The 26653-nt window shown below is 43.4% G+C and overlaps 3 protein-coding genes across 3 annotated transcripts; all 3 read right to left on the bottom strand.

Annotated features, from left to right (window-relative positions):
• Positions 1–14575: 14575 nt before the first annotated feature.
• LOC139821369 (uncharacterized) lies at positions 14576–15682 on the bottom strand. Its single transcript, XM_071792377.1, has one exon. It carries the CDS (start codon positions 15680–15682, stop codon positions 14576–14578), a length of 1107 nt encoding a protein of 368 aa, XP_071648478.1.
• An 856-nt stretch (positions 15683–16538) lies between these two features.
• LOC139821368 (uncharacterized) lies at positions 16539–16925 on the bottom strand. The gene has a single exon (XM_071792376.1). The coding sequence runs from the start codon at positions 16923–16925 to the stop codon at positions 16539–16541; it is 387 nt and encodes a 128-aa protein (XP_071648477.1).
• A 517-nt stretch (positions 16926–17442) lies between these two features.
• Positions 17443–19968, bottom strand: LOC139821366 (uncharacterized). The gene is made up of 3 exons (XM_071792375.1): positions 19685–19968; positions 18740–19479; positions 17443–18653 (listed from the first exon to the last, which is right to left on the bottom strand). The coding sequence occupies exons 1-3, from the start codon at positions 19966–19968 to the stop codon at positions 17443–17445; spliced, it is 2235 nt and encodes a 744-aa protein (XP_071648476.1).
• Between the last annotated feature and the right edge of the window lie 6685 nt (positions 19969–26653).

Below are 26653 nucleotides of genomic sequence, written 5' to 3'. Positions count from 1 at the left end.
TCTCCCGCCGACGGCTGGTCCTCCCTGCGGTGTCCTCCTCTTCGGTCGGTGGGGCGCCGCTCATACAAAATTACAATTAAATAAGAACCTGTCGCATTTTATAATTATGGCCCTCGGGGAGATCTCGACGCTCGGTTATACGCTCCCGGTCCGTCATGGGGCGCGAACCCCGCGCCTTGTGACGGCGGCGGGGACGCTGCCACGCGCGGCGGAGCCGCAACGTCACAACAGATATTTTTTAGGTGTTTTGTTTTGTCGCGTTTACAAAATTTCTTGATTTCTTTGTTTATTTGTTGAAGAGTTCTCATTCTGTTATCATCGTTAGAGTCGCCTCGTGTTTTGATTTTCCTGCGTTTTTCTATGAGGTGAAAAGTGTCGTCAGTCATCCAATGTTTTTTTTTTTTTCGGAACTCTAGGAGCTGAGCATTTTTCCACCGATCGCTTTATTCGAGCTTTGACGTTTTTCAATGTTTGATTTACGTCGCCGTCCATATTTTTTCATTCCTCTTTATTTAGAACGTTGAAGAATTCCCTTGGATCTCGAATCTCTATTCTTTTTGGAGCTGACGTTTTTTTAGGTGTTCCTAGGTTTATTTGGAAATTGGCCCACAGCAATTTATGGTCTGTTCTACATTTTGCGTCTGGTCGTCCTTTGACCATTTTTGAACGACAAGTGGACGGCTTCAAAAGCGCCCGTCCCCGCCTCCGTCCGCCCCCGCATCCTGCGAATGGGACGAGGCACCCGTCTCCGCTCCTGCCGACGCCGCGGCCTGCGAACGGGTCCTCGGCGGGGAGTGCATGGTCGCCATCCTGGTCGGAATACTGCGCTCGTCTAGAGTTCCTTATTCGCTCGTTCGTCTTCGCTCGTCCTATCCCGGACGAGCCCCCAAAATGTTACGCTTATCCGTGCGTCCGCTGCTCACTCACACACTCACTCGCGAACGCGGCGCGTAATCCCGTTTCCAGGAATAAAGACTCTCTTTATGTTAGAAAGGAACTCGTTTAATAGGAACTCGTTTAATAGGAACTCGTTTAACAGGAACTCGTTTAACAAAGAGCTCGGGTGGACACGTCCGAACGAATCGGAAACCCAGAGCGAAATCTGACAGTCAATGTGTAATCAATAAATCAATAATTCCGTCGTTAAGGACCGCGCTTCGACTTGAAGCTATTCGAGCGAAGTTCACGTGGACGAAGTTCAGCGCGCAACGGGTGTCTCGGCACGGGCGCAACAATATATATATATATATATATATATATATATATGCTGCATATCTGCTGAGATATAATTTGATCTAGTTAGATCTAATCTTTTTTTCTCGGGTAGTGATTGTTTCATGCCATGATTGAGGTTATTCGATCTGGATTGTGGAAGCTGCATATATATATATTATATATATATATATATATATATGTTACGCTTATCCGTGCGTCCGCTGCTCACTCACACACTCACTCGCGAACGCGGCGCGTAATCCCGTTTCCAGGAATAAAGACTCTCTTTATGTTAGAAAGGAACTCGTTTAATAGGAACTCGTTTAATAGGAACTCGTTTAACAAAGAGCTCGGGTGGACACGTCCGAACGAATCGGAAACCCAGAGCGAAATCTGACAGTCAATGTGTAATCAATAAATCAATAATTCCGTCGTTAAGGACCGCGCTTCGACTTGAAGCTATTCGAGCGAAGTTCACGTGGACGAAGTTCAGCGCGCAACGGGTGTCTCGGCACGGGCGCAACACTGCCCTCCCTCTTCCAGATTGTCGTCCCGACAATCCGGAAGGGCAGCTGAAGCGGACGGTTCCCCACCGGGTCCTCTTCCTCAGGAAGTCCAGGTCTTCCCCGAGACGGATTCTTGTCCTACCCCGAGCTGCTGCTACGGGTAACCAGACTACGTCTCCTTCGACCACTTCCTCTTTGACTCCGCAGGACTCCACTACATTCCGGCTCGGTGCGGACCCCTTGTTTCCAGCGCTGATCCGTTCCTCTTGAACGTCTTCGGACTGGGAGGGGGAATAACTCTCCGTGGACCCTGCGTCTCGCAAGACTCCCCCAGTCCCCACCTTCGCGGTGGAAAGGGCAAAGGCGGTTAAGGCTATTCAGGGCGAAAGCTTTGGGGAAAGAAATAGAGGGGGAAAGTTTTTCAATAAATTTGGGTTAGGTTGTGGTGCGAGAAGTCTAGCGGAGCCCGAGGGTAGTGGGAACTCTTTTATTTATGTTTACAATGTTTACGTGTTTTAATAACTTTTTTTTTTATGCTTTTGTGTATTTTGTGAAAGTTGCTGCGTTTAATGTTTGCTTTCGCAGAAAGAGAGGAAGAGCGAAGAAACTTTCGACCCGAAAGAAGGCAACGTGATCGCCTGAAGTCTTCTAAAGAAGTCTGCCTCGCCCACGGTTTTCGATCCGTGGTTTTCCGTGGGACTTAGGGCAAATGCCGAGGTGGGGACTGGGGGAGTCTTGCGAGACGCAGGGTCCACGGAGAGTTATTCCCCCTCCCAGTCCGAAGACGTTCAAGAGGAACGGATCAGCGCTGGAAACAAGGGGTCCGCACCGAGCCGGAATGTAGTGGAGTCCTGCGGAGTCAAAGAGGAAGTGGTCGAAGGAGACGTAGTCTGGTTACCCGTAGCAGCAGCTCGGGGTAGGACAAGAATCCGTCTCGGGGAAGACCTGGACTTCCTGAGGAAGAGGACCCGGTGGGGAACCGTCCGCTTCAGCTGCCCTTCCGGATTGTCGGGACGACAATCTGGAAGAGGGAGGGCAGTGTTGCGCCCGTGCCGAGACACCCGTTGCGCGCTGAACTTCGTCCACGTGAACTTCGCTCGAATAGCTTCAAGTCGAAGCGCGGTCCTTAACGACGGAATTATTGATTTATTGATTACACATTGACTGTCAGATTTCGCTCTGGGTTTCCGATTCGTTCGGACGTGTCCACCCGAGCTCTTTGTTAAACGAGTTCCTATTAAACGAGTTCCTATTAAACGAGTTCCTTTCTAACATAAAGAGAGTCTTTATTCCTGGAAACGGGATTACGCGCCGCGTTCGCGAGTGAGTGTGTGAGTGAGCAGCGGACGCACGGATAAGCGTAACAATATATATATATATATATATGCAGCTTCCACAATCCAGATCGAATAACCTCAATCATGGCATGAAACAATCACTACCCGAGAAAAAAAGATTAGATCTAACTAGATCAAATTATATCTCAGCAGATCAAATTTTATCTGGTCAGATATGCTCAGATATGACTTCTCGTGTCTGCGCAGATCTGGTCAAATATGTTCATATGTAACTATATATAACTATATATAGAGTGTAATCTGGTCTTTGACGGCTCAGATCGGACCACATCTGCTCAGATCGAACTAGATCTGTGATTGAATTTTATTAAAACAATCCAGATCTGACTGTATTTGTTTAGATATTGTTGCGCCCGTGCCGAGACACCCGTTGCTTGTGGGCTGAAATTGGCTCCGCTCCGCAGAAGCTTCAAGCCGAAGTGCGTCCCTTGACAATAGGGACGCATGGAATTATTGATTTATTATCGCCTGTCAGATTGATCTGGTGACTCGAATCTTTCGGTCCGGTTTTCCAGAACTCTTTCTTGTATTCCGTTCTGAGTCTGAATAAACCCGAGTTCTTATTTGTATATCAAGAGTGGTTATTTCCGCGATCCCGGCAGTACGCGGACGCGTTCGTGAGTGCGCGCGACTCGAATAGCGAACGGAGCGTAACAATATAATCATATCTTTACTTGAATACGATCCAAAATACATTATATCTGACTATATTTGTCCAGATATAAGTCGAACTGAGGTTGTGTTTTGTGTTTGATCGAAAACTGTTCAGGTCTGACGCTATCTGGCCATGTTTAAAAAACTTAATGTGACCTTGATGTGACTTCCAAGATTGTTCAAGGTCAAACCAATATCACCATATAATGGGTAACTTGGTACCTTACAACTTTTGTATAAAACATTTCTTCCGAAAACGTCATCTTTCTGAGATAATCCAGTGTCCCGATCTTTCTGTTATACTCTGTGCAAATGTCGGATCATCCGATAGATGGCATTCGATGAGATCCTTCTCTCGTATTTAAAATATGATAAACAATGGTATAAGAACGGTATATAAATCAAGTGTACAGTACAACTTATATCAGTTGTATCGGAGTTCACGCTTATAATAAAGTGACACACAATTTTAAATTAAATCGATATATTTATGGTTTTATAGCATTTTACATTCCTTCATAATTTTTAATTATATCTGAGCAGATCTGAATACATTCGGTAAATAATTATTTTTCGGCAGACCAAATTATATCTGTTCAGATCTGGCCAGATAGAGACAATTTGCAGATCAAATTATATTATCCAGATCTGATGAACCAGATCCGGTCATATCTCGGCAGATCTAATTCTTTTTTCCTAGGTACCTTATTGTCTATTATAAAATTTTTCAATAGAATATATATATCTTGTTACCGTTTTTGAACAAAATTAATTGTTTTTAACATAAAATAAATAACTATCAATTAATATAATTTTAATAAATAACTACAATTATGGATATTATAAAAATACACAGAGAAATATTTACTACCTGCAAGTAAATATTACTTGCTCTAAGTATTTGATAAGTTTATATATTCTACCATAAAGTCATCACATTTACTCAAAACATATTCTAGATCTTAGCAAGTCTAGCACCTCTAACAAGAGTATTTAATTATTAATACAAGATATCGGATTAGTTACTATATACAGCCTACTGAAGAGAAGTATATAATATTCTTGAAAAAAGAATAAATTCTTGTTTTGAGTACAAAATGGTGAGTTTTTCTAAGACTTGTGCCAAGTATATCTTAAAGCTATTATTAAGATATTAATATTCTCTATTGAAGTAAACTATTACTTAAAGTAAATAAAATAAAATAAGTAATTGTTTTTCTTGGCTGTAGAATGATTTTTTTTCTGTAGTATTATCAAAATCGTGTAATAAAACAATATATCATATCTATTTGTATATTAATACAATAAATATTGTAAAACAAGACACATTACTTTTCTAAATTTTCCAATAAATTCATATTGGTTATTTTTCTCAATGTTGTGCCAGCGTCCGGTGTTAAATCAGATCCCGCGATGATCGACATATTGTCCCAATGAATCTGTCGCATCGCTGAATTGCGAAAGACGGCTAGTAATGGAACGTATTGCTGTATTTGACAAAAATAAATACAAAAGATAAATACAAAATAAGGTAGTAGAAAGAACATCAATTTTAAATTTAATGTAAAACTTGTCATGTTTTTAGCAAATTTTCTATTAAACATTTATATTTAAAATTATTATATGCATAATGCCTACTAGATTTCTTCATCAATTTGAACAATATTATTATGAGAAAAGTAAGTTAAAACCAATTTTATTTTATAAAAATTACTCTTACTTAATTTTTAAAATTTTTAAATTAATAATGTATCCTATAATAAATAGGTATAGAATATTTCATGTGTCTATAATAATCGAATATCTCAAAAGCAACTAATTTTTAGAAAAAAATATTTTAAACCGAATAAGTAACATTTACTTTGCCAGTCAATAATTAACACAATTGAGAATTTAATTGACTATTACTGGCAATGATTATAATCGTGGTAACAATTATAATCGTCGTAACAAATCATCACCGAGTTTCGACCAAAGATTCTGGTCATTCTAAAGCTGACGTAATTTTAGATGCTTTATAATATAAGCATCTTAATTAAATAATTAAATTTATTGCGAAAAATATTACCTCAGCCAGGGTTCGAAGTTTGAACCTGGAACCTCCCTCATTCCGTGACGGGTGTCGTACCAACAAATATTTTAGATATACGTTGTAAAGTATAAACATTTAATGGTATTATTTATTTGATTTTGGCATTACCAAGTTAAATCAAAGTCAATTTAATTTTTTAAAATAAATATTATTATTTTATATTATGTATTGTTGTGTAGCTGATGTTGAAACTTTCCTTTTCAAAATGGTTAAAGGCCTCCACACAATGAAAAATATAAGGCACAAGGAACAGATATTAGCGATTAGAAATAAGAAATCAGGAATAAGGGCCATTAAACAATACGTCGCAAACGATGGCAATTGCTAGTTGAAAAGTGTTATTTTCATGTTGCGCTGGTTAATGGCTGTTGTCAAAAGAGAGTTGGCGAACTTTTAACTTCTTTGGCGACAGTAACTGGCACTCAACAATCAGAAATAACACTTTTAAACTGGCAGTTGCCATCGTTTGCGACGTATTGTAGAACCGGCTTAAAGCTGTAGCATTAATACAGCGGCTTCCGATAAGTTAAAAATCTATTGCCTGTGTTATTCTCTGTTTCCGTTGCCTGTATTTTTTATCGTGCATCCAACTTTATTCTTGGTTCTTTAGTCCTAATCGCTAATATCTGTTCCTTGTTCCTTAATTATATTTTTCATTTTAATTTCCTTTAAATATGTTGTTAAACACAAAAATCCAACACATACGTATATTTTTATAGGGGCCCTAATTCATCTTTAGGGGATGAAACACTTTTTCGAAAAAATCGGTTTTTCTCTTCCTTGCTGCGAGGCTTCCGTGGCAATGCGAGCCGTCGTGGTCGACCTCTTCGACCGCCATTCAACGCTCAGCTCAGATTAATAGGGCTAGATAAACCGTTTTGCCGTTAACCTGTCCAATAAAAGTACACGGATCAGCCTCACTACACTTGAATTTAAACTGTCTAAAAAATTTTAAGAATTTTTTATTTCAGCACCTTGGTGCCAGTTTCAGCCCGTATAGAGACTTGTTTAACTTTCACACCACTTTTGTTGCATCACTCTCTTCAGCCCTTCTAGCACTTCTATGAAAATGTCCTCTTCTAGCGCACCATACGAAAAGGCTGTCTGGACGTCAAATTGTAACAGCTCGAGATCTTTCTCGGTTACGACTGCCAGGCGTACTCGGAGTGAGTCATATTGCACGATAGGCGCAAATGTCTCTGTGTAGTCAGTCCCTTGTTGCTGCATAAAACCGCGGGCACACAGTCTCGCCTTGAACCGTTGAGTTTTCTGTGCTGAATTGTTTTTATTTTTATTTTAAACACACACTTGTTAGAGTCGATTGTCTTCGTTCCGGGTATTTTTGGCATGATTGACTACGTGTTGTTTGTGTCGTGCGTTTGCAGCTCTTTGATAGCATGTGCCCACTGCGCGGCATTACTGCTTTGCATTGCTTCTTCGTAAGTACTCGGTATTGTATACTCAGCCACGACAACCTCATATCTGACCGAGGAGGGGGATGTATCAGTGCTCAGTTTCTCAGGATTCTCCCCTGATTAGCGATCACATTTGGACGTTGCTGTTCTTTAGTTTCAACACGATCCTCATTGCCGACTTCGTCTTGTTCGTTGCACTTCTCATGGTCGAGAACTTCTCACTCGTTCAAGCCATCTCAATTGATTTGCTGCTTCGGCTTGAACGTCTTGGAACACTATTATCTCATCGTATAGTTCCTCCTCGCCAATTTTCACATTCCCAATTCGCTCATAAAAAGTCGCATCTCGCGTGACGCTGACTCGCTTCGTCGTCGGATTGTATACTCTGTAATTAGTAGAATCGTTCTCGTATCCAACCAGAAGCATTTTTCGACCTCGCAAATCGAGTTTCTGTGTGAATTGTTTTGGTACGTAAATATATGCCACAGATCCAAAAATTAGCAAGTGACTTATTGTTGGTTTCTTTCCTACCCACATTTCGTATGGTGTAGCCAGACGACACTGTGCGATTCAACACGTAGATCGCAGTGTTGACTGCCTCTGCCCACAGACTCGGTGGGAGATTCTTAACGTGGATCATAGTACGCGCAGTCTCGACGATCGTTTGATTGTCCCTTTCGGCCTTGCCATTCTGCTGCGGGGTATATGGCGCGGTGTTCTTTTTCTTGATTTCACGAGATGCAAGATACTCATCTATTTGTTTGTTGCAGAACTCGTGACCATTGTCCGATCGCAGGACTTTCATTGGACGCTTGAATTTATTTGCCACGATCTTTTCGAAGATTTTTAATTTCTCGAGCACATCCGATTTATTCCGTAGGAAAAACACTAAGATAAAAGTGTGAGAAATGGAAAGTGGGAGCAGTAACATGAAAAAGATTTTGGGAAGGATAGGAAAGATAAAAGAGGTAGGAGGTGGGGAAGAAAAATGGATAATTGGAGGTGACTTTAATGCAAGGTCAAGAGAGAGAAGGATATTAGAGGATGGAGAAGAAGAAAGAGATAGAAGGTCGAAGGATAAAAGATGAATGGATAAGGAGAGGAATTGATAAAGTGGGTGGAAGAAGAAGGATGGGAGATAATAAATGGAGCAAAGGAGGGAGATAGATAAGGTGAAGTAACAGGTGGTAAGGGGAAACAGTAATTGATTATTTATATATCGAGAGATAGGAGAGCATGGGAAAGGGTGTCAAGAATGGAGGTAGAGGATGAGATGGATTCAGACCAGTTGGTAATAACATGGGTAGATAAAAGAAAAAGTGAGAGGAGAGAAAGGGAAAAAAAGGAAGAAGTAAGCTGCAGGGGAGAACGGACTAATCAGAGGAGGCAAGAGAAGAATTCAGGAAGAGGACAGAAGGACTGAAAATAGGAGAAGGACCACTAGATGAAGAGATAAGGATATTAATAGAAAAGATAAAAAGGTAAGAATGAAGAGGGTTAAAAAAGAGAAGAAAGAAAGAGGGATAGTGTGATGGAGAACGTAAGAAGAAAAAGAAAGAAGTGGAGAAGTTAATGAGGAAGTAGAAAAAAGAGAAAAAAAGCAAAGGAGAATTTAGGAAAAAGAAGAAAGAATATAAGAAATTATACGACATAAAATAGTGTGCAAATTAGAAAGGACTCTGCACTAAACCGCGCAAAATTGGGCCCCGGCAAAAATAGCTGAAATATGTTGTACATTTTGGGTCACTGAACAAATATTTTCTTAGGCAAAATGTCAAAAAATGGAGTTTGCCTTTATTATTAGTCCATACACGTACAAAATCAAAGCTTCCTCTATAAGGAAGCAAAAGAGGAAAAGAAGAGAAAATTCTTGGAGGAGGTGAACAAGGTGGAAACAAAAACTGGTGTATTTGATCTGATAAATAAGGACAGAAGAAGAAGGATAGAAATAAATAGGGAGATAATAATAGAGGAATGGGATGTATACTTCATGAAAATGTTAGGTGGTGTAGAGCACTGGGCAAAAATAGGAGAGAGAGGAGGAAGGAGGCCAGAAGGAAGAAAAGACTTGGAGACAGGAGAAAGGAGAAAGGGAGAATTGAGTGAGGGAAATAAATAGCGTGATAAAGAGGGTAAAAAAAGATAAAGCGGAGAGAGAAGACAGGATTAAAAATGAAGCGTGGCTGTATAGAGGTTAGCGGCTTGAGGAAGATTTGCAAGAAGGTGTAAAGGAGGGAAGGGATACCAGAAAGATGGAGAAAAGGGGTGGTATGCCCAATTGTAAAGAAAAGGAAAACAAAGAAAATAGACGAGCACAGAGGGATCATGCTGATGCCGACAACGTATAAGATAAATACGCATCGGTGTTAGCAAACAAGTTAAGAAAAAAGTTGGAGGAAAAGAAATTAATTCCGGAATGCCAGGAAGGTTTTAAAAAAGGAAGAAGGATAGTGGACAATATTTATGCCTTGAACTTCCTCGCAGGAAGCAAGAATCGGTAAAAAAATTCCATTTTTTATTTTTTTATTATTCACAAAATGAGCAATAACACCAAATTTAATTTTTATAGAATCAGTAAATTAGTAATTAGTTACAAAAAATTACTAATCACTTAAAAATTAATATTTAGGCAAAAGTGAATTACCTATTACTCAAAAAATGAGTAATTTGTCAGAGAAAATTTTTCCATTACATGAAAATTAATATTAGACAAACATGAAATAATTTTTATTACAATCTTTACAAATTGGTAATTAATAGATATAATTTTTTTATTATTAAAATAATTAATAGTTTGTCAGAATTACTATTTATTTAAAAATTAATAATTAGTGGAATATAATTACTACGGTGCGCGCGCGACACCGGCAGTATGACGGGAGGCGCGCGGCGCGGGCGGCGGCACGGTATCGATCGGCCGGATAGTTCGGCGCGCGCCCGCCACGCGGCGCATCGCCGGCCAATTCACTCGTAAGGAAGATTCAGCATCGACTGATATATAAAGGGCAGCCCAGCGGGGTTTCTCCAGCGATCTTCGGGTTCGCCAGTCAGGGTGTGCTCATAAGGCCCCTGACATAACCCTTTTTTATACGGAGCGTGCTCATTTCGGGCCTTCGTTTATACCTGCCTTGCAGGGCATTAACTCTCTTCGGTAAGAGTCAACCGACACACTGCCGCGGAAAGGTTTTCAAAGTCATATTGACCTAGCCCGTCGGGCAACACCGAATCCGGTGGAGACCAAGGCGCTGCCTTCTCCAACTCCGATCCTGGCTCCGACTCCGACTCCTGCTCCTGAAGGTAAATCCAAGAGTCCTAACCTGATCTCCAAGGTAGAGACTTCATCGTGGAAGTATATCCCGAAGACCAAGAAGAAGTGGAGGTTTACACCGATTGTCAAATGGGGTCATACTGACCCAGCCAGTCAAGCAACATCGAAATCGGTGGAGACTGAGACGCTGTCTACTCCAACTCCAAACCTGACTCCGACTCCTGTTCCTGAGGATAAATCAGAGTCTTAACCCGACCTCCAAGGTAAAGACTCCACTGTGGAAGGTTATCCCGATCACCATCCCGGCTCCTGAGACCAAGACGAAATGGAAGTTCACCCCGGTTACCGTTCCAGTTCCCGAGATCTAGGCAAAGGATCCATTTCCGATCTCCAAGGTGGAGGCTTTCCTTCCGTGGAAGCTACACCTCATTGATCTTCCAACCCGAGTACCGTGCATTCGGCACCTATCTAACTCTAACGGATCAGGGAATTCTGTGGCAACACAGACGGAACCTATCTTCAAGACTCCTCTACGACCTCGACTTCCTCGGGCCCGATTCAATCCCGTACCGTCCACTCCAAGAGGCAAGCCAGGGACTCCCGGACGGAACTTATTTATCCCGCGGAAAATTATTTTCAAAAAAAAGAGGTCGCTGATGTTCTAACACATCTGACATGAGAATATTACACTACACAATAATTACCTACACTGACACACACAACCACCTACTTATACACATCAAAGAAATATATTATTTGTATATAGAGCATGAATAAAAGCGAGATTTTACCTAACTGAACGACACGTTATTGTGGGAACCGACGCACCTTCACCTACATCCTACCCGACATCAACAATGAATAATTAGTCTCACAAGTTAAATTACTAATTATTAAAAAATTATTTATTTTTGTTGAAGTAGTGAAGTAATTTACATCAAATTAATTATGAAAAGACTAATAGAGTAAACTAGTAAAATATTAGAAAACATCAGAACATGTTGCTAGTCTCTTGTAGCTCGCCCCTTTCTTTTGTAAATCGTTGTGTGGTGTAGATTAGAGCGGACGTGTGCAAATATATATTGTGAACAGATATTATAAGACGTTGAGGGCTGTGTCGTGAGCCGTGTTGTGAGCTGCAGTTTTACATACGAGATGAGTGATAAGTCTGTTCAGATTATATCTGCTGTGAACCCATCTGTCATATTGTAAACTTGTGTTGTATCAACCAGTATACTGACTTTAATAGTTTACGGATAATGTGTTAACACTATTTTTCGTACAAAACTAAATATAGAATAGAGAAACAACAATCTCATTTAGTTCTTGACAATTTAAAAAATTATTAATTAATTCAATATAAATAAAACTAAATTATTGCATTTAAACGTAGTTAAAAAAATAATTATATTAATGTTACATATATATATACATATATAGTATATATTATATATGTTATATAAGTTATATATGTTATATATTGTTCTTGAATTTATCAGTTCAATTGAATCGCGAGGAATGGAGGAATGTCAGTAAGAATTAAGCTCTGATTGTTCGGTTTAACATTTAATAAAAAAAGGTAACACAACTATTATTACAACTATGCACTCTATTAATTACAGTAATCTGAATCGAAGAAACGGCTAATGCGGAATTCTAGCGAACGACTGCCCCGAGCGTCGCTCCGTTGGGTTCTTTTATCGGTTCTGACCTTCCAAAAGGTTCCCCGTACAGGGAGGGGTATTACTTGCCGTTAATGAACTTTCTAGAAGGCCAGAGACGAATTGCGCGAATGAGTGTTGGCCAAAAACACGGTTTTAGCACGGCGCGCGCTTGTAATTGGGCGAGCGTCGGGGCAGGCTTAAGCTCGCGGTGCACTCACGTTGCGAGAACGTGTGGTCGCTACGTCACGCGCTCGGGAGCGCGCGCTCGCTTCAAACTATTTGTCGGCCGCGATATCTGCAGCTTTGTACATATATGTTATATATGTTATATATGTTATATATGTTATATATGTTATATATGTTATATATGTTATATATGTTATATATGTTATATATGTTATATATGTTATACATGTTATATAATATATGTATATAGGTATATATATATATATATATATATTGTCACGACTTTTTCACTCCTGGAGCGGTCCGGGGTGTGTGCCGGATCAAAAGAGGAAAGGAGGGAAGGATGATAGGCTTCTCCGATGATTCTCTCGCACCTCCGACGCGACACGAACCGAAATTATTGTTGGGCGTCAGACGCGTAAATTCGCGTCCGCGAAACCGCGAAAAACCAAAAGGAAACGCAAAACAAAATAAGTCGGTGTGCGAGGGAATGGCTAGCTCGACCTAATAACAGGGCGGGGTTGATGAAGGGCAGCGCGATACTCGGCGGGGTGACGTAAATTATTAACTCAGTCAACTAATAAATCAAGAATAACATTTATTGTGTAGTGAACAAGAGTCCTGGCCTTCATTAATAAGAGAAATAATAGCGCGGTTGATAACGCGGGCGTCAATTTCTAAATAACAAAATGATAGTAACGCGGACGCCAGAAAAACACGGAAAATTAAGTAATTTGTAAACGCGCGGAAAGCGTCGTTATTAAGCAAAATAAGATCAGGAGAAATTTTCAAACTCACAAAATCTTCAAAATCATATAAACCACGCAGGTAATGATAATAGAGTATTAAACGGACGAATAATGTAGAGTATTGGCGCAAGTTACGACCGAATACGACATAACTGGAGTAAACGCGAAATAATGGCGTGAAATGCTGCGAAATGATAGCGTGTCACGCTCGGAACGCGTGAACGCAAGGTCCCAAGTCGTGCAGGGATTCTGTCGCCAAATAATCCTAATCTAACGCAAATAATAATCTTAGTCGAACGAGAATAGTAATCTTAGTAACACTCCAACGCAAGAAGGAACGAACGCAACATGTGATATCGCCAAGGATATCCTAACGAAGAATAAGGCGCCGAGGCGCTCGACATAACGCGAAATACTAAACTAACGCGAGGAAAGATGCGGAATTCCCGCAAGTAATAACGAAACGCAATATGGAATTAACGCAAATGATATCTAAACGCAAGTGATATCCAAACGCAAGCAATATTTTAACGCGAGTAATAGCCTAACGTGAATGATCAGTCGATGCGAACATTATCCTACTGCAATTAATAGCGCGAATAATATCCTGACGCACGAAACTGCTGCACGTGGATTACTCTAACGCAAAAAGCCGAATACGAATCATACTTCAACGCGAGTAATCTGAACGCAATTATTTGGACGCGAATACTCAGCCAAACGCGAAAATTATCCTAACAAAGGAAATCAGTCGACACGGACAACATTCTAACGCAACGCAAATCCTAACGCAACTGATTGAACGCGAGTAATATTCTGACGCAAGTAGGACGTCAACGCGAGTAACATTTAAACGCAATCAAACCGATGAGATTAACATTTTAACGTAATTCATGTGGCGTGTGGAATCTAAGTTCCGACCGGGCGAATTCTACGCACAACGAGACACACGGTCGTAAACGCGAAGGGCGCGAGAAATGGCGTACTCGCGATATCAAACGTCGTCATCGACGCGCCTACCGCGATCTCTAGGAGTCTATAGATTTTGGTCGCGATCCCACGGCCACGAGACCATTCCGGTGCCCCTCGCTTTCGTCGTCGATCGCAAAGTACGCCTTGTCAGCGAATACGCTAATTGTTGTGTTCTCTTATATTCCGGAAGATTCGGGGTATTCTACGGAATTACTCTCAGTATCTATTACAAGACCTTTTATTACAGAAGGGTACAATATAACCTCGTAGCTCACGAGCGACTGCGCGACTCACTTCCGTTGTTAAAGAATATATATGATATAGCGTCGCACGCCTGGCGCCACTGCATTACTTCCTACTGTGAGGGCGCAAAACTTAAAAGAATAGTTCTATTTTCTACATCCTCCCCCTCTTGAGGTGATTACAAATAACTCAACTCAACAAAATAAAATGACATAATATCTTTTGACTCGACTATAATTAAAAGAAAGTTTGATTATTGCTGTAATTTCGCGGGGGTAATTACTCTGCGTCCGCTTCTTGTTCGTCTTTCTGGCTGTTCCTTGTTTTCATCCGTGTCTGGCACTTTACTTGTGTCAGCATCGAGGTCAGCATTCTCTGGCAGATGTGTCTTCGGGTGTTGAGGAACATCTTGCTTTGCCTTCGGTTTCGGTAATGACTTGTGTGAATTTAAAGCCTGTTTGTAGTGATTTTGAATTTCTTCAGAGACTTCAGTGCTTTCGGATGCCAGTTCCAGTGGATAAAGCCTTTGCACTGGACGTACTAGCTCTCCAGTGGCCGTTTTGAGTTTGACCACGCGTACCTTACCATCTTGCCCTGGAAAAACTTGAATTATCTTCCCCAGTGGCCAATCTAAGCGTTTTTGTTGATCGCTGCCAATGAATACGATATCTCCTACTTTGACATTGGTCTGGAAATTCGGCCTTTGTTTATGGTTTCTTCGGGATAGTTGTCCTAGGTATTTGATTCTGAATCTGCTTCGTAATTGATCACGTAGTTCCTGACGGTATCTCATTCTTCTATTGAGCTTCTCCGTAGATGCCACAATGTCTATATCAGGAACTCCACTGCCTCGTATGTCTTGCAAAAATAATGCTGGAGATAATGGGATTAACTGATGAGGATTTTCCGCTATATAGGTGAGTGGCCGTGAGTTAATGATGGCCTCGCAATCACAAAGAATGGTCGTGAGCTCTTCATAGTTTAAGGAAGCTCGTTTTAGGATTTTTCGTAGAAGCTCTTTTATAGAACGAACTAATCGCTCCCACCATCCTCCCCACCAAGCTGCCGAAGGCGGATTAAAAATCCATTGGATTCTTTCTACAGAACCGTATTCTTTTACTTTTCTCCAATCGATCTCTTGAAGGCATCGGTTAGTTCCAGTGAAATTGGTTCCGTTGTCTGTGTACACCGTAGAAGGTCTGCCTCTTCTTGCGATGAACCTCCGGAAGGCTTCCATAAACGAGTCGGTGGATAACGAAGTCACCAATTCAAAATGTATCGCTCTGTAAACAGCACAAGTGAACAGACAGATCCAAGCTTTGGTACCATCTTTCAAAAATAGGGGGCTTGCATAGTCCATTTCCGTGATTTCGAAAACGGCTGCTTCTCTTACTCGGTTCTCTGGTAACGCGGCTGGTGGAGTTTCAATCTTCTTAGTGTTGTCTTCTGCAAGTGATGCACCTTTGTATTACTGACTTGACGGCTCGTCTGCTTCTTATAATCCAATATTGTTCTCGTAAGCGATTTATTGTAGTTTCCGTTTGTGCATGATTTAATCTTCGGTGTGTATATTTAATTAATTTAGTAACAATGGGATGACGGGAATCCAGCACAACAGGATAACGGAATACAAACGTGTCTTGTCTGTTTGAAATCAAATTTTTTGTTCTCAGAAGTCCTAGCTCGTCCACCCGAGAAACTCTTTTCTTGCACTAGTCGTAGCAGCGTTAGTTCCGCAGCTTGTACTTCCTCTACTGTCAATGCTGCTTTGGACCGAAGATCGTTCTTTCGTCGACTGTTATCAATGAATCTTCGAATCCAGGTTAGTGTGCGAACAACTCGAAAATAGTTCGACAAGCTTGACAAGTGTTCTATCAAATCTCTTTCATCTTGATCTTCGTTGATATTGCTCATAACTTGAACTGTCCGGGAAAGAATCTTGTTGCGCTCTCTTGTAGTCTTTTTCATCTCGCTAGCTATCAAGTTTCATCCACTGCAAAACGAGGATTTGGCCACATCTCCATTGGAAGTTTGAGCCACTGTGGTCCTTCCCACCACCGTGATTCGAGAAGCTGTTTGGCACTGCAGCCGCGTGAAGGAAGATCAGCTGAATTCATTCCCCCTGGTACATGACGCCAGCGCTCGGGGTTACTCAACCGACGTATTTCTTGAACTCTGTTCCAAACAAATGTAGCCCATTGTGTTTCTCTCTGAATCTACGCCAGAACAGTGGAAGAGTCTGTCCAATAAAACCGATCGATGTGTTGATTATCTAATGCGGATGCTGTGTTGTCCATTAGCCTGGCTCCCACTGATGATGCCAGAAGTTCTAATCCTGAAATTGTGGCTTTCTCCTTTGGAGCTATTCTAGACCTGGCCTCAATGATATGTATTTCTACTCTGTCTCTGTACTCGACCCTAGCGAATATTACTGCGCCATATGCTTCTTGACTCGCATCTGTGAAAAGATGTAATGATAAAGTAGCTTCATTGTTTCCTAATACCCACCGTGGAATTCTTATGTGGCATAACTGCTTCAACTCTTGTTGCCATTGTAAGAATGTTCTCTTCACATCGTCCTCAACTTTAGTATCCCAGTCCATATTCTTGATCGCTAAGCTCTTCAGTAATAATTTAGGTTTTGTTACTACTGGACATACTACTCCGAGTGGGTCAAATATCCTCTGAGTGGGATAATATCTCTCTTTTTGTGACTCTGTCTGGAGTTTTCTGCAGCAGTGTTGTCGGTGATAGCATCAGGATATCTTGTTCTGTGTTCCAGATTAATCCGAGGATTGGAACTCTTTGATCGGAATCTCTCTCATTAGAGCGTTGCCATCCTCTTAGTTCAAAACCGCCTCTCGCCATAATAGAGATTGCCTTTTCTTTGAACGTCGTTGCTTCTTCTTCTGATTTGACACTAGTAACGCAGTTATCTACGTAAAATGATTTCTTTAGTTTCTTGATAATAGCTCTCAGATTGATGTCTTTGGTCTTCCCCAATTCACGTTCCAAGTGAAATTTGATGGTGGCTCCCAAAAGGAATGGACTGCTAGAAATCCCAAAGACCACTCGACAATGACGATATACCACCTAGGTATCTGGATTCAATGTTCTTTTTCACAAAAATCTCATGACATCGCGTTCCTTTGCAGCCACGCTAATCTGTAAAAATGCCTTCCGGATGTCCGCTATAACTCCAACCTTATTCTCTCGAAACCTTAGAAGTAGCGATGGAATTAACTCGATAAAATTAGGTCCGGTTTCTAAACATTGATTCAGCGATGGTCGATCTGTTGCTTTAACTGATGCATCGAAAACTGGTCGAATGCGAGTAGTACTATTTTCCTTGATAACAGGTCTGTGGGGTAAGTAGAATCCAGGGTTTATAATTTCTTCTTCTGAAACTTCTTCTATAATGCCCTCGGCTAGCCATTCGTCAAAAATTTCTTCATATTCGCGGAGTAATTTGTCAGTCCGTAATTTCCTTAGAGTATTTTCTAGTCTTCTTTCTGCCACATCTCGATTTTCACAAAGTGGAGGATGATTCTCTTTCCAGGGTAGAATCACTTCATATCTTCCTGTGGAATTAATCTTGGTTGTTTCTTGAAACTTTTTCAAAACTTCTCGTTGATGTTCTTCTTTGGATGACTTTTGGATGGGATCCTCAATACCAAGAACGTCTAGATTCCACATGTCTGCTAAACTTGCATCTAATGAGAACATGGATGAAACCATTAACGCTGTGTCTTGGCGATGTTCCTCAGGAGTCTTGCCTATTAGTACCCAACCAAGTCTGGTTTCCATAGCTGTGAGACCATTCTTGAGATTATAGATTTTCCCGGTATACAATTTTCCCAGGATATCTGCTCCAATTAATAATGATATGGGCTGGTTGTCAGATTTAACGTCGGATAACTTTATAGACTTCTGACGTAATTCTTCTAACCATGATCCTTCCACTGCCTGCTGTATATTTTGACAAATTATGTCTTGGTGGAAGGCCACAAAGTTGCAAGCGTACGAGTTGTCCAGACAACGCAAATGGATACGATAACAATTGTGTTCCTGAGGTTGCGTTTTGGTTCCACCAAAGAGCAAATGAGTCATCGTTTGTTTCCCTAACTGCTCAAATCCGAGTTGTTCTGCGACATGGCCTAAAATATAGGAACGATGAGAACCAGTATCAAGGACGGCGCGTACCGTTTGTTCTCTTGAGCCATTTATTAACTTGACACGTAATGTCTGGAGAAATACTCTGGGATTAAGTGATAGATTTGTCAAACTTTGTTCTTCCGTCTTATTAATATTATCGACTGTCTTCGTCGGGTCTAAAGACACGTTGCGACACATCAAGATGACATGTCTTTTCCCACACCAAGCGCATTTCATTTCTCTTTATATCTGCATTTCTTACAGCTGTGTTCTATCTTTAGACAGTTGAAGCAAGCGTTTCTGTCTTTTACTATACTTATCCTCTCTTCCATAGGCATCTTCCTTGCTTTGTCACACAAAGAGCTTTCATGATTTTCGTTGCAGAAAATACATCTTATGACACGAGTTTCCTTCGCGTTGTAAAGACTTGCAGCAGTCGGCGTCTCGTTTGGCTCTAGTTTCGCATTCTTTCCTTTTTTCTCCTTAGTATTCAGACCAAAGCTACTTACCGCCATGGCTATTCTCTCTTCAGCTTCTACTTCGGTCTGCAAAAAACTCATTAACCTGGTTAAACGATCTTTAGCGACAGTAATGCCCGATGCGGAAGGATGCTTTTGCCATACTCTCAATAATTCCTCCGGCAAAGATGACTCGACTAATGGATAGAGCATAGCTGCACACATTTCGGTAGTGACATTGAGGGATTCAAGTGCTCTTAAATGAGTTTCGAGTTTATCGTAAAGGCTTACAACAGACATCTTAAATTCTTTCTTAGCCGTATTATTTAAGACTAATTTAAGTAGCTCGCGGATATATAATTCTATCAATAATTCGTCCCTGCCGAATCTGCTCTTAAGACTATCAATAACTTTATCGTAATTATCTGCCGTTGGAGGAAAGCTATTGTTGACCAGTTCGTAGGCTCTCGAGTCCTTCACCAATGGCTTGAATAAGGTATTGAAACTTGTCTTCCTTGGTAATGGATTCATCTCCGTGGATATTCTTAAATAGGCTCCAGAACAATAACCATTCTTTCAGATCTCCACTCTGTAACTCAATCTTAGGAAGCTTAAATCTTTTATCGTGTGCGGAGTGATTTAACGGGATCGTAATTGAGGGACTACTCGCTGTTTGTCGAGTTCCGGGATTAGGTACAGGAAGGGGGGGGTCGGTAAATCGTGATACATAAACCTTCATTTGCTGATACCTGATACGATATTCATCGGCGTTCTCGATCTCTTTAATCATCTCTTCTTCCTGTATTTCCTCTGTATCTTGCATCCATTGGAATATCTTTTCGTTTAAATCCTCTAATACGCTCGCCTTCTCCTTGAAAAGAGCGAATGATGCTATGATTTCTTCTACTTCCGGATCCTCTTTGCTGATCTCGTGTCTCAATGTCGTGTGTGCTCGAGTGAAAGCCGCTCGTACGACCGTTCGGGTTTTTCGTAGAATACCCCGAATCTCTCGGAATATAAGAGAACACAACATTCTGGCGACCGTGACAGGACCCGGGAGAGATTTAACGTTTGTAAGAATACGATGGATAATACGATGGATAAGCTACGAGGTTATACTGTACCGTTTTGTAATAAAAGGTCTTGTAATAGATACTGAAGTAATTCCGTAGAATACCCCGAATCTCCCGGAATATAAGAGAACACAACACTAATTATCGCGAATATTTTCGAGCGAGAGCGCGACCCGGAGAGCGGTGTCGTGGCTTTACATTGAATAGTACCAAGGCAACCTCACCGTGGGTCGATTCTCTCCCGATGATCCTCGCTGTCGTCCCAAGGGTCGAGAAGATAGCTCCCAGGAGTCGGACGAAATCTCGAAGTGCGACTCAAGTGCGAAAGGCAGAGTACAGAGACTAAGTTTTGCGTGCGTCTGCTAACAAGAACGATTCAAGAATGCTCCCGAAACGCTCGATGGCGGAATCGATAGCGCACCCCACCCCGGGCGTACGCGGCCCCGCGACGCTATAACGCGGACCAATGAGGAGTGAGCTTGCAGGCTCGCGGTGTCTCCTCGCGCAGGGCCGTTAATCACGACTTTTCGCAGGGCACTCAACGGCTCTTCGTTCGCGCGGCGATTTTGCGGGATCCTTCTCGGCAGCGGACGGGACGTGATTGCCTCCGCGTTCCTCCTTTTCGGTCCGTTTTTCCTCGATCCTCTGCATCCTCTCAGGAACTTCTGTTTTCGGCTCGGTGAGGCGCCGCGTAAATGATACAAAATAGAAATAAAAGGAATTAGCATAACGCAACGCGATTATAATAGGCCCCCTGGAGATCTCGTATCGATTCATTGAACCGTCCTCGGACAAAAAAAAAGGTCGCGAAACCCGCGCCTTGTGATGGCGGCGGGGCGCTGCAACGATGCAGCGAAACTGCCACGTCACAATATATGTTGTTACCTCCGTGCTGTGCGCTCTCTGTGCACTCGTGCCGTATCGCCCGTCAGACGCCTGGGCGGCAGAAGGATATCGCAACCTGACAACGGTTTGCTTGACGACGCTGTTTACTAACAGACGGTCGTCAGATTTTCGCACTGGATCTCGAACTTGACAGACGTGTCTCGTTGTATCTGAGCAATAAATCCATTCTTTTCTAACAACAGAGAGTACTTTTATTTCCGGTAACAAGAAAGCGCGGCGCGTTTGCGAGTGCGGTGAGAGAGTGACTGTGCGAGTGCGGCAAACGCGTGTCGAGCGCAACATTTTGGGGGCTCGTCCGGAATCGGACGAGCGACGACGAGCATTATAGGCCAGTCATTAAAGACAATCAATTCACTTTAATTACAAAAGTTTTCAAATTTTGATGTAATATTGGGTGAGTTGAAATAACAATAAATCTCATTTTGCAATTATCCCCGAGGTCCGGAACATGCTAAACATTGCAAAAAACGTTAATTTATTATAACTTTGCGAAAAAAATTGCAAAAGTCCTGCAAACTTAAAGCAATGTCTATTGTAATATTTTCCGCAATGTATTAGATTTGCAACCTATTTCGGGGCGCGCAACATTGAAATTTTTTATAAAATAACGTATTTAGTCAAATAAGTTGTAATAATTTGCGTAACTAGTAGAGGGTTGCAAATTTATATTTGGATAAGGGAAGACATTTGAAGCACTCCGTAAAATTTGCAAAACTTTTGCAATTTTTTCACGCTTGTAAAAAGTGCAAAATAATAATTGTTGCTAATTTTTCACTGTTGCGGACCTTGTCCGAGGTTGCAAACTTAACAGCTTGTGACGAAAAATAATCTCAACGTTTGCAACCAATTTGCAAAACTTTTGCAATTTTTTTGACAAAATTACGACCAAATAAACAATTGTTCCATCATTGATTAAAAAAATATATATTGCGTGCAATATAGAAGGTTGCAAATTGGCACAACTGTTCGGGGAAATTGTAAAAGTTATTCTATCGATTTGCAGCACTTTTGCAATTTTTTCGCAAAGTTATAATAAATTAACATTTTTTTGCAATATATTTAACATGTTCCGGACCTCGGGAATGGTTGCAAAATGAGATTTATTGTTATTTCAACTCACCCAATATTCCATCAAAATTTGAAAACTTTTGTAATTAAAGTTAAATTTTCGAATTTTAGTGTCTTTACTGACTGGCCTATTACCCCGATTACTCCGATGGCCACGAGAAAAAGACTCTGGGTGGAAACGCCTCAGCACGAGGCCACAGAGGCGACGGCGATGTTGTCAATCACGGAGACTCTCCGGACCGTCATCGAGGAAGTCCGACTTCTGCGCGAAGAACAGGCGCGAAGGGAAAGGGAGTACGCGGCGACGTTCCGTCGGCAGGAGGAGCTCTGCCGTCTTCGAGGGACAAACTCCGGCGGCTCACAACAGCTAAGTCCTTCTATTAATAGAGTGACCGGGGACTCGGGAGTGCGAGTTGCGAACGCCGAGAGGGCACGGGTCGCGCGCGAGGGGAACGCGGTCGAGAACGGTGCGGGCGAAATCGCGCACGCAACTGGAAGAGACGCGATCGCGGACCTCGCGAGTGATGATATCGTGCGCTCAAACGCGAGAGACACGACCGTGAGTGCTGCGGGGGATAATGTCGCGCACGAGTGAGAGAGATGTGGTCGTAAGCGGCGCGGGTGAAAACGTCGCGCGCGCGAGCGTGAGGGATACGACCGCGGCCGGCGCGGTAACACGAATCATACGCGCGGGGGAGAGAGATGCGTACGCGAGTGACAGTGCCGCGGACGCGAGTGGCAGGCTTGGTTACAAGCTCAAGCCTGATACGTACGATGGGACGACTCCGTTACAGGAATATTTTTCTCAACTTAGTTTGATTGCGCGGGCGAATTACTGGGACGACGCGACGAAAACCGTCGCGTTAGCCTCAAGCTTGAGGGGAAGGGCGCGCTCGATTCCAGAAACAGTGCAGAATGTCGAGCGGTTGAGCTTTGCGGAGCTTAGGACGAAGCTCGAGTTGCGTTTTGAAGAAAGGTACTCTTCTCAAAATTGTTATTCCGCGCTGACAAATTGCAGGTAGAAATTTGGAGAGGATCTAGCCGCTCTTGGCTCCGATATCGAGCGTTTATCTTGTCTTGCATACCCCGAGTGCTCTTATGAGATTCGAGACAAAATCGCTTGTTTGCAATTTGTGACGGCCGTCTCGGATCATTTTATCCGACGAACGTTGCAGATGGAGGAGATAACCTCTTTGAGTCAGGCAGTCCAGCGAGCAAGAGCGTTGAAAATAATCCAAGGGGAGGGCTATGCTCGCGAAAAAGAAAATCTAAACAAAAATTTTCCGAAGAAAGGTCAGAATAGTAACTCCATTAATGGAAAGAGAGACACAGAAGGGAACGGGGTACATACGGAGAAAGGAGAGAAAGATCAGAAGGGAAATCGGCATGGCAGCGGATTTAGTGCCAGCCGTGGTGAATGTTGGACGTGCGGCAAGACCGGACATTTCTGGTCCAAGTGCCCCGAGGAAAAGGGAAACGCGCTTTAGTCGAACCCAGCGGGGGGGGGGGGGTTGGCTCGCGTCATTGATAGCCCGAAAAGAAAAGAAAGAAATCTTAATAAAACAAAATGTATTTGTAATAAAGAATTTTAGTACAACATGTTATGATTTCGTTTTTAATTTTCAAACGTTTAGTTCCTTGTTTACTGCGTATAATATTTATTTTCCTAGAGGAAGTCGGCGGTACGCGAGTTGATGTGGTTACCGTGGCGGAACATCGGCCGAAGACTTCTCAAGGAAGTTTTTTTTTAACGAAGACCGCCTGCCAACGGTTTTTTTTATCTACTAGACACTACAGACGCGCGCTTCGCGCGCGCTATTTAGCTTTAACATTATGCTATTATATAATAATCGCGACACGACGCGGGACGATTAACCTCGCGACACGACGCGAGCTGTCACATCATGACACACACGACGCACTACACGCACGAAACTCGCCACACTCCGCGATGACAGTCCCTCACGGAATGAAGCAAGCTACGGCGCGGCAATCAATCGAGATAGCCAATCGGCATCGCGGAAAAGAGGCTTCAATTTTACGATACAAACGAAATTCACTCAGGTAACACGCCTTTTTTAAAAGTGGATAGTTTTCTCGTGGGCCGTAGGGCAAATGCCGGGCGGGGACTTGGGGAGCCTTGCGGGGCATTGGGTCCATGGAAAGTAGATTCCCTCCCCTTGTCCGAAGATTAAGTGAAACGGCAGCAGAGGAGAACGGCAGCGAGGGAGACCACATCGGGAAAAGAGCGGAGCTCCTGCGGGGTCGTCCTGGGACCGTCAGAGGGGGGAGCCTGGCCAGCTCTCTCCAGAAGAGGGACGGTTGGAGACCTGGAGTGAGGCTACCGAGGACCAAGAGGAATGGGGTCCGTTGACTCGAAGCAGCAGCTCGAGGAGGGCAAGTGAACTATTTGGTGCCCTGGAGCCCACAAAGCAGAGGAGCTGTAGACTGCGAAGAACTACCCTCCCGGATTGTCGAGGCGACAATCTTGGAAAAGAGAAGGGGTAGTGTTACGCCCATGCTGTGCGCTCGCTGTGCGCTCGTGCTGTATCGCCCGTTAGACGCCTGGGCGGCAGAAAAATATCGCAACCTGACAACGGCTTGCTTGACGACGCTATTTACGACGTCGTCAGATTTTTGCTCTGGATCTCAAACTTGACAGACGTGTCTCGTTGTATCTGAGCAATAAATCCGTTCTATTCTAATAACAAATAGTACCTTTATTCCCGGTAACGAGGAACCGCGGCGCCTTTGCGAGTGCGGTGAGAGAGTGACTGTGCGAGTGCGGCGAACGCTTGTCGAGCGCAACAATATATATATGTGTGGCGGTCCACGCCACCAATAATATATCCCTGCGCGATGCCTGCAATACCGGCAGTTCGCAGCAACGCCGCCAGGCGTCGCATCGCCGGGGCAGCTTCGCGAGTTCTAATTTCTGCACCGACGAGTATAAAAGGGGACCCCCTACGGGCTCGAGCTGATCTTCTCGGCGCTAGTCGCCAAGCCAACAATAGCGCTAGACGCTAAGCTGACACACGGCGCGAGTCGCCCGGTTGCAAGCGCTAGACGCTCACCGAAAATCCTACGGCGCGAGTCGCCCGGTTGCAGCGCTAGACGCTCACCGAAAATCCTACGGCGCGAGTCGCCCGGTTGCAGCGCTAGACGCTCACCGAAAATCCTACGGCGCGAGTCGCCCGGTTGCAGCGCTAGACGCTCACCGAAAATCCTACGGCGCGAGTCGCCCGGTTGCAGCGCTAGACGCTTACCGAAAACCCTACGGCGCGAGTCGCCCGGCTACAGCGCAAGACGCTGGCCGAAATCTCACGGCGCGAGTCGCCCGGCTACAGCGCAAGACGCTTGCCGAAATCACGGCGCGAGTCGCCCGGCTACAGCGCAAGACGCTTACCGATACTTCGGCGCCTGGTCGCCTGGCACAGGCGCGAGACGCCAGCCAACCTACGGCGCTTGGTCGCCCAGCTTTTTGTTTCAGGTCACACACGGACTGCTACACACGACCAACCTACGCGTGACCACCCGATCCTGGCGTCCCTCGTCGCGGTACTGATAATGGCAGAGACAGAATACAAGTCAAATTAGCCAAAAACACTTACACGCAAACACTTGTAAATAGTCTGTAAATATAACGTTCTAAACATATACTGGAAAGTGTCGCCTACATTTCTAGTCTCTTTTGCGATTCACAAACCTTGGGCCAACTCCTACTCACGCACCAGTAGCAGACTAAGTTAGATATAAGGTAGAATACCGCTCTGAATAAAAGTAGTAGCGCCCATAAAATTGGTGACCCCGACGTGATTCGAACACGCAACCTTCTGATCTGGAGTCAGATCAATTGTTTCATTCACGCTGTGTTCAAATGTGTTGACTGTGTTCAAATCACGTCGGAGTCACCAATTTTATGGGCGCTACTACTTTTATTCAGAGCGGTATTCTACCTTATATCTAACTTAGTCTGCTACTGGTGCGTGAGTAGGAGTTGGCCCAAGGTTTGTGAATCGCAAAAGAGGCTAGAAATGTAGGCGACACTTTCCAGTATATGTTTAGAACGTTATATTTACAGACTATTTACAAGTGTTTGCGTGTAAGTGTTTTTGGCTAATTTGACTTGTATTCTGTTTCTGCCATTATCAGTACCGCGACGAGGGACGCCAGGATCGGGTGGTCACGCGTAGGTTGGTCGTGTGTAGCAGTCCGTGTGTGACCTGAAACAAAGAGCTGGGCGACCAAGCGCTGTAGGTTGGCTGGCGTCTCGCGCCTGTGCCAGGCGACCAGGCGCCGAAGTATCGGTAAGCGTCTTGCGCTGTAGCCGGGCGACTCGCGCCGTGATTTCGGCAAGCGTCTTGCGCTGTAGCCGGGCGACTCGCGCCGTGAGATTTCGGCCAGCGTCTTGCGCTGTAGCCGGGCGACTCGCGCCGTAGGGTTTTCGGTAAGCGTCTAGCGCTGCAACCGGGCGACTCGCGCCGTAGGATTTTCGGTGAGCGTCTAGCGCTGCAACCGGGCGACTCGCGCCGTAGGATTTTCGGTGAGCGTCTAGCGCTGCAACCGGGCGACTCGCGCCGTAGGATTTTCGGTGAGCGTCTAGCGCTGCAACCGGACGACTCGCGCCGTAGGATTTTCGGTGAGCGTCTAGCGCTTGCAACCGGGCGACTC

Source organism: Temnothorax longispinosus, chromosome 11, assembly GCF_030848805.1.
Source record: "Temnothorax longispinosus isolate EJ_2023e chromosome 11, Tlon_JGU_v1, whole genome shotgun sequence".
In the NCBI taxonomy this organism is placed as follows: Eukaryota; Metazoa; Arthropoda; class Insecta; order Hymenoptera; family Formicidae; genus Temnothorax; species Temnothorax longispinosus.
The sequence above is the reverse complement of the archived record's forward strand: the minus strand, read 5'-3'. Positions and strand labels throughout refer to the sequence as shown.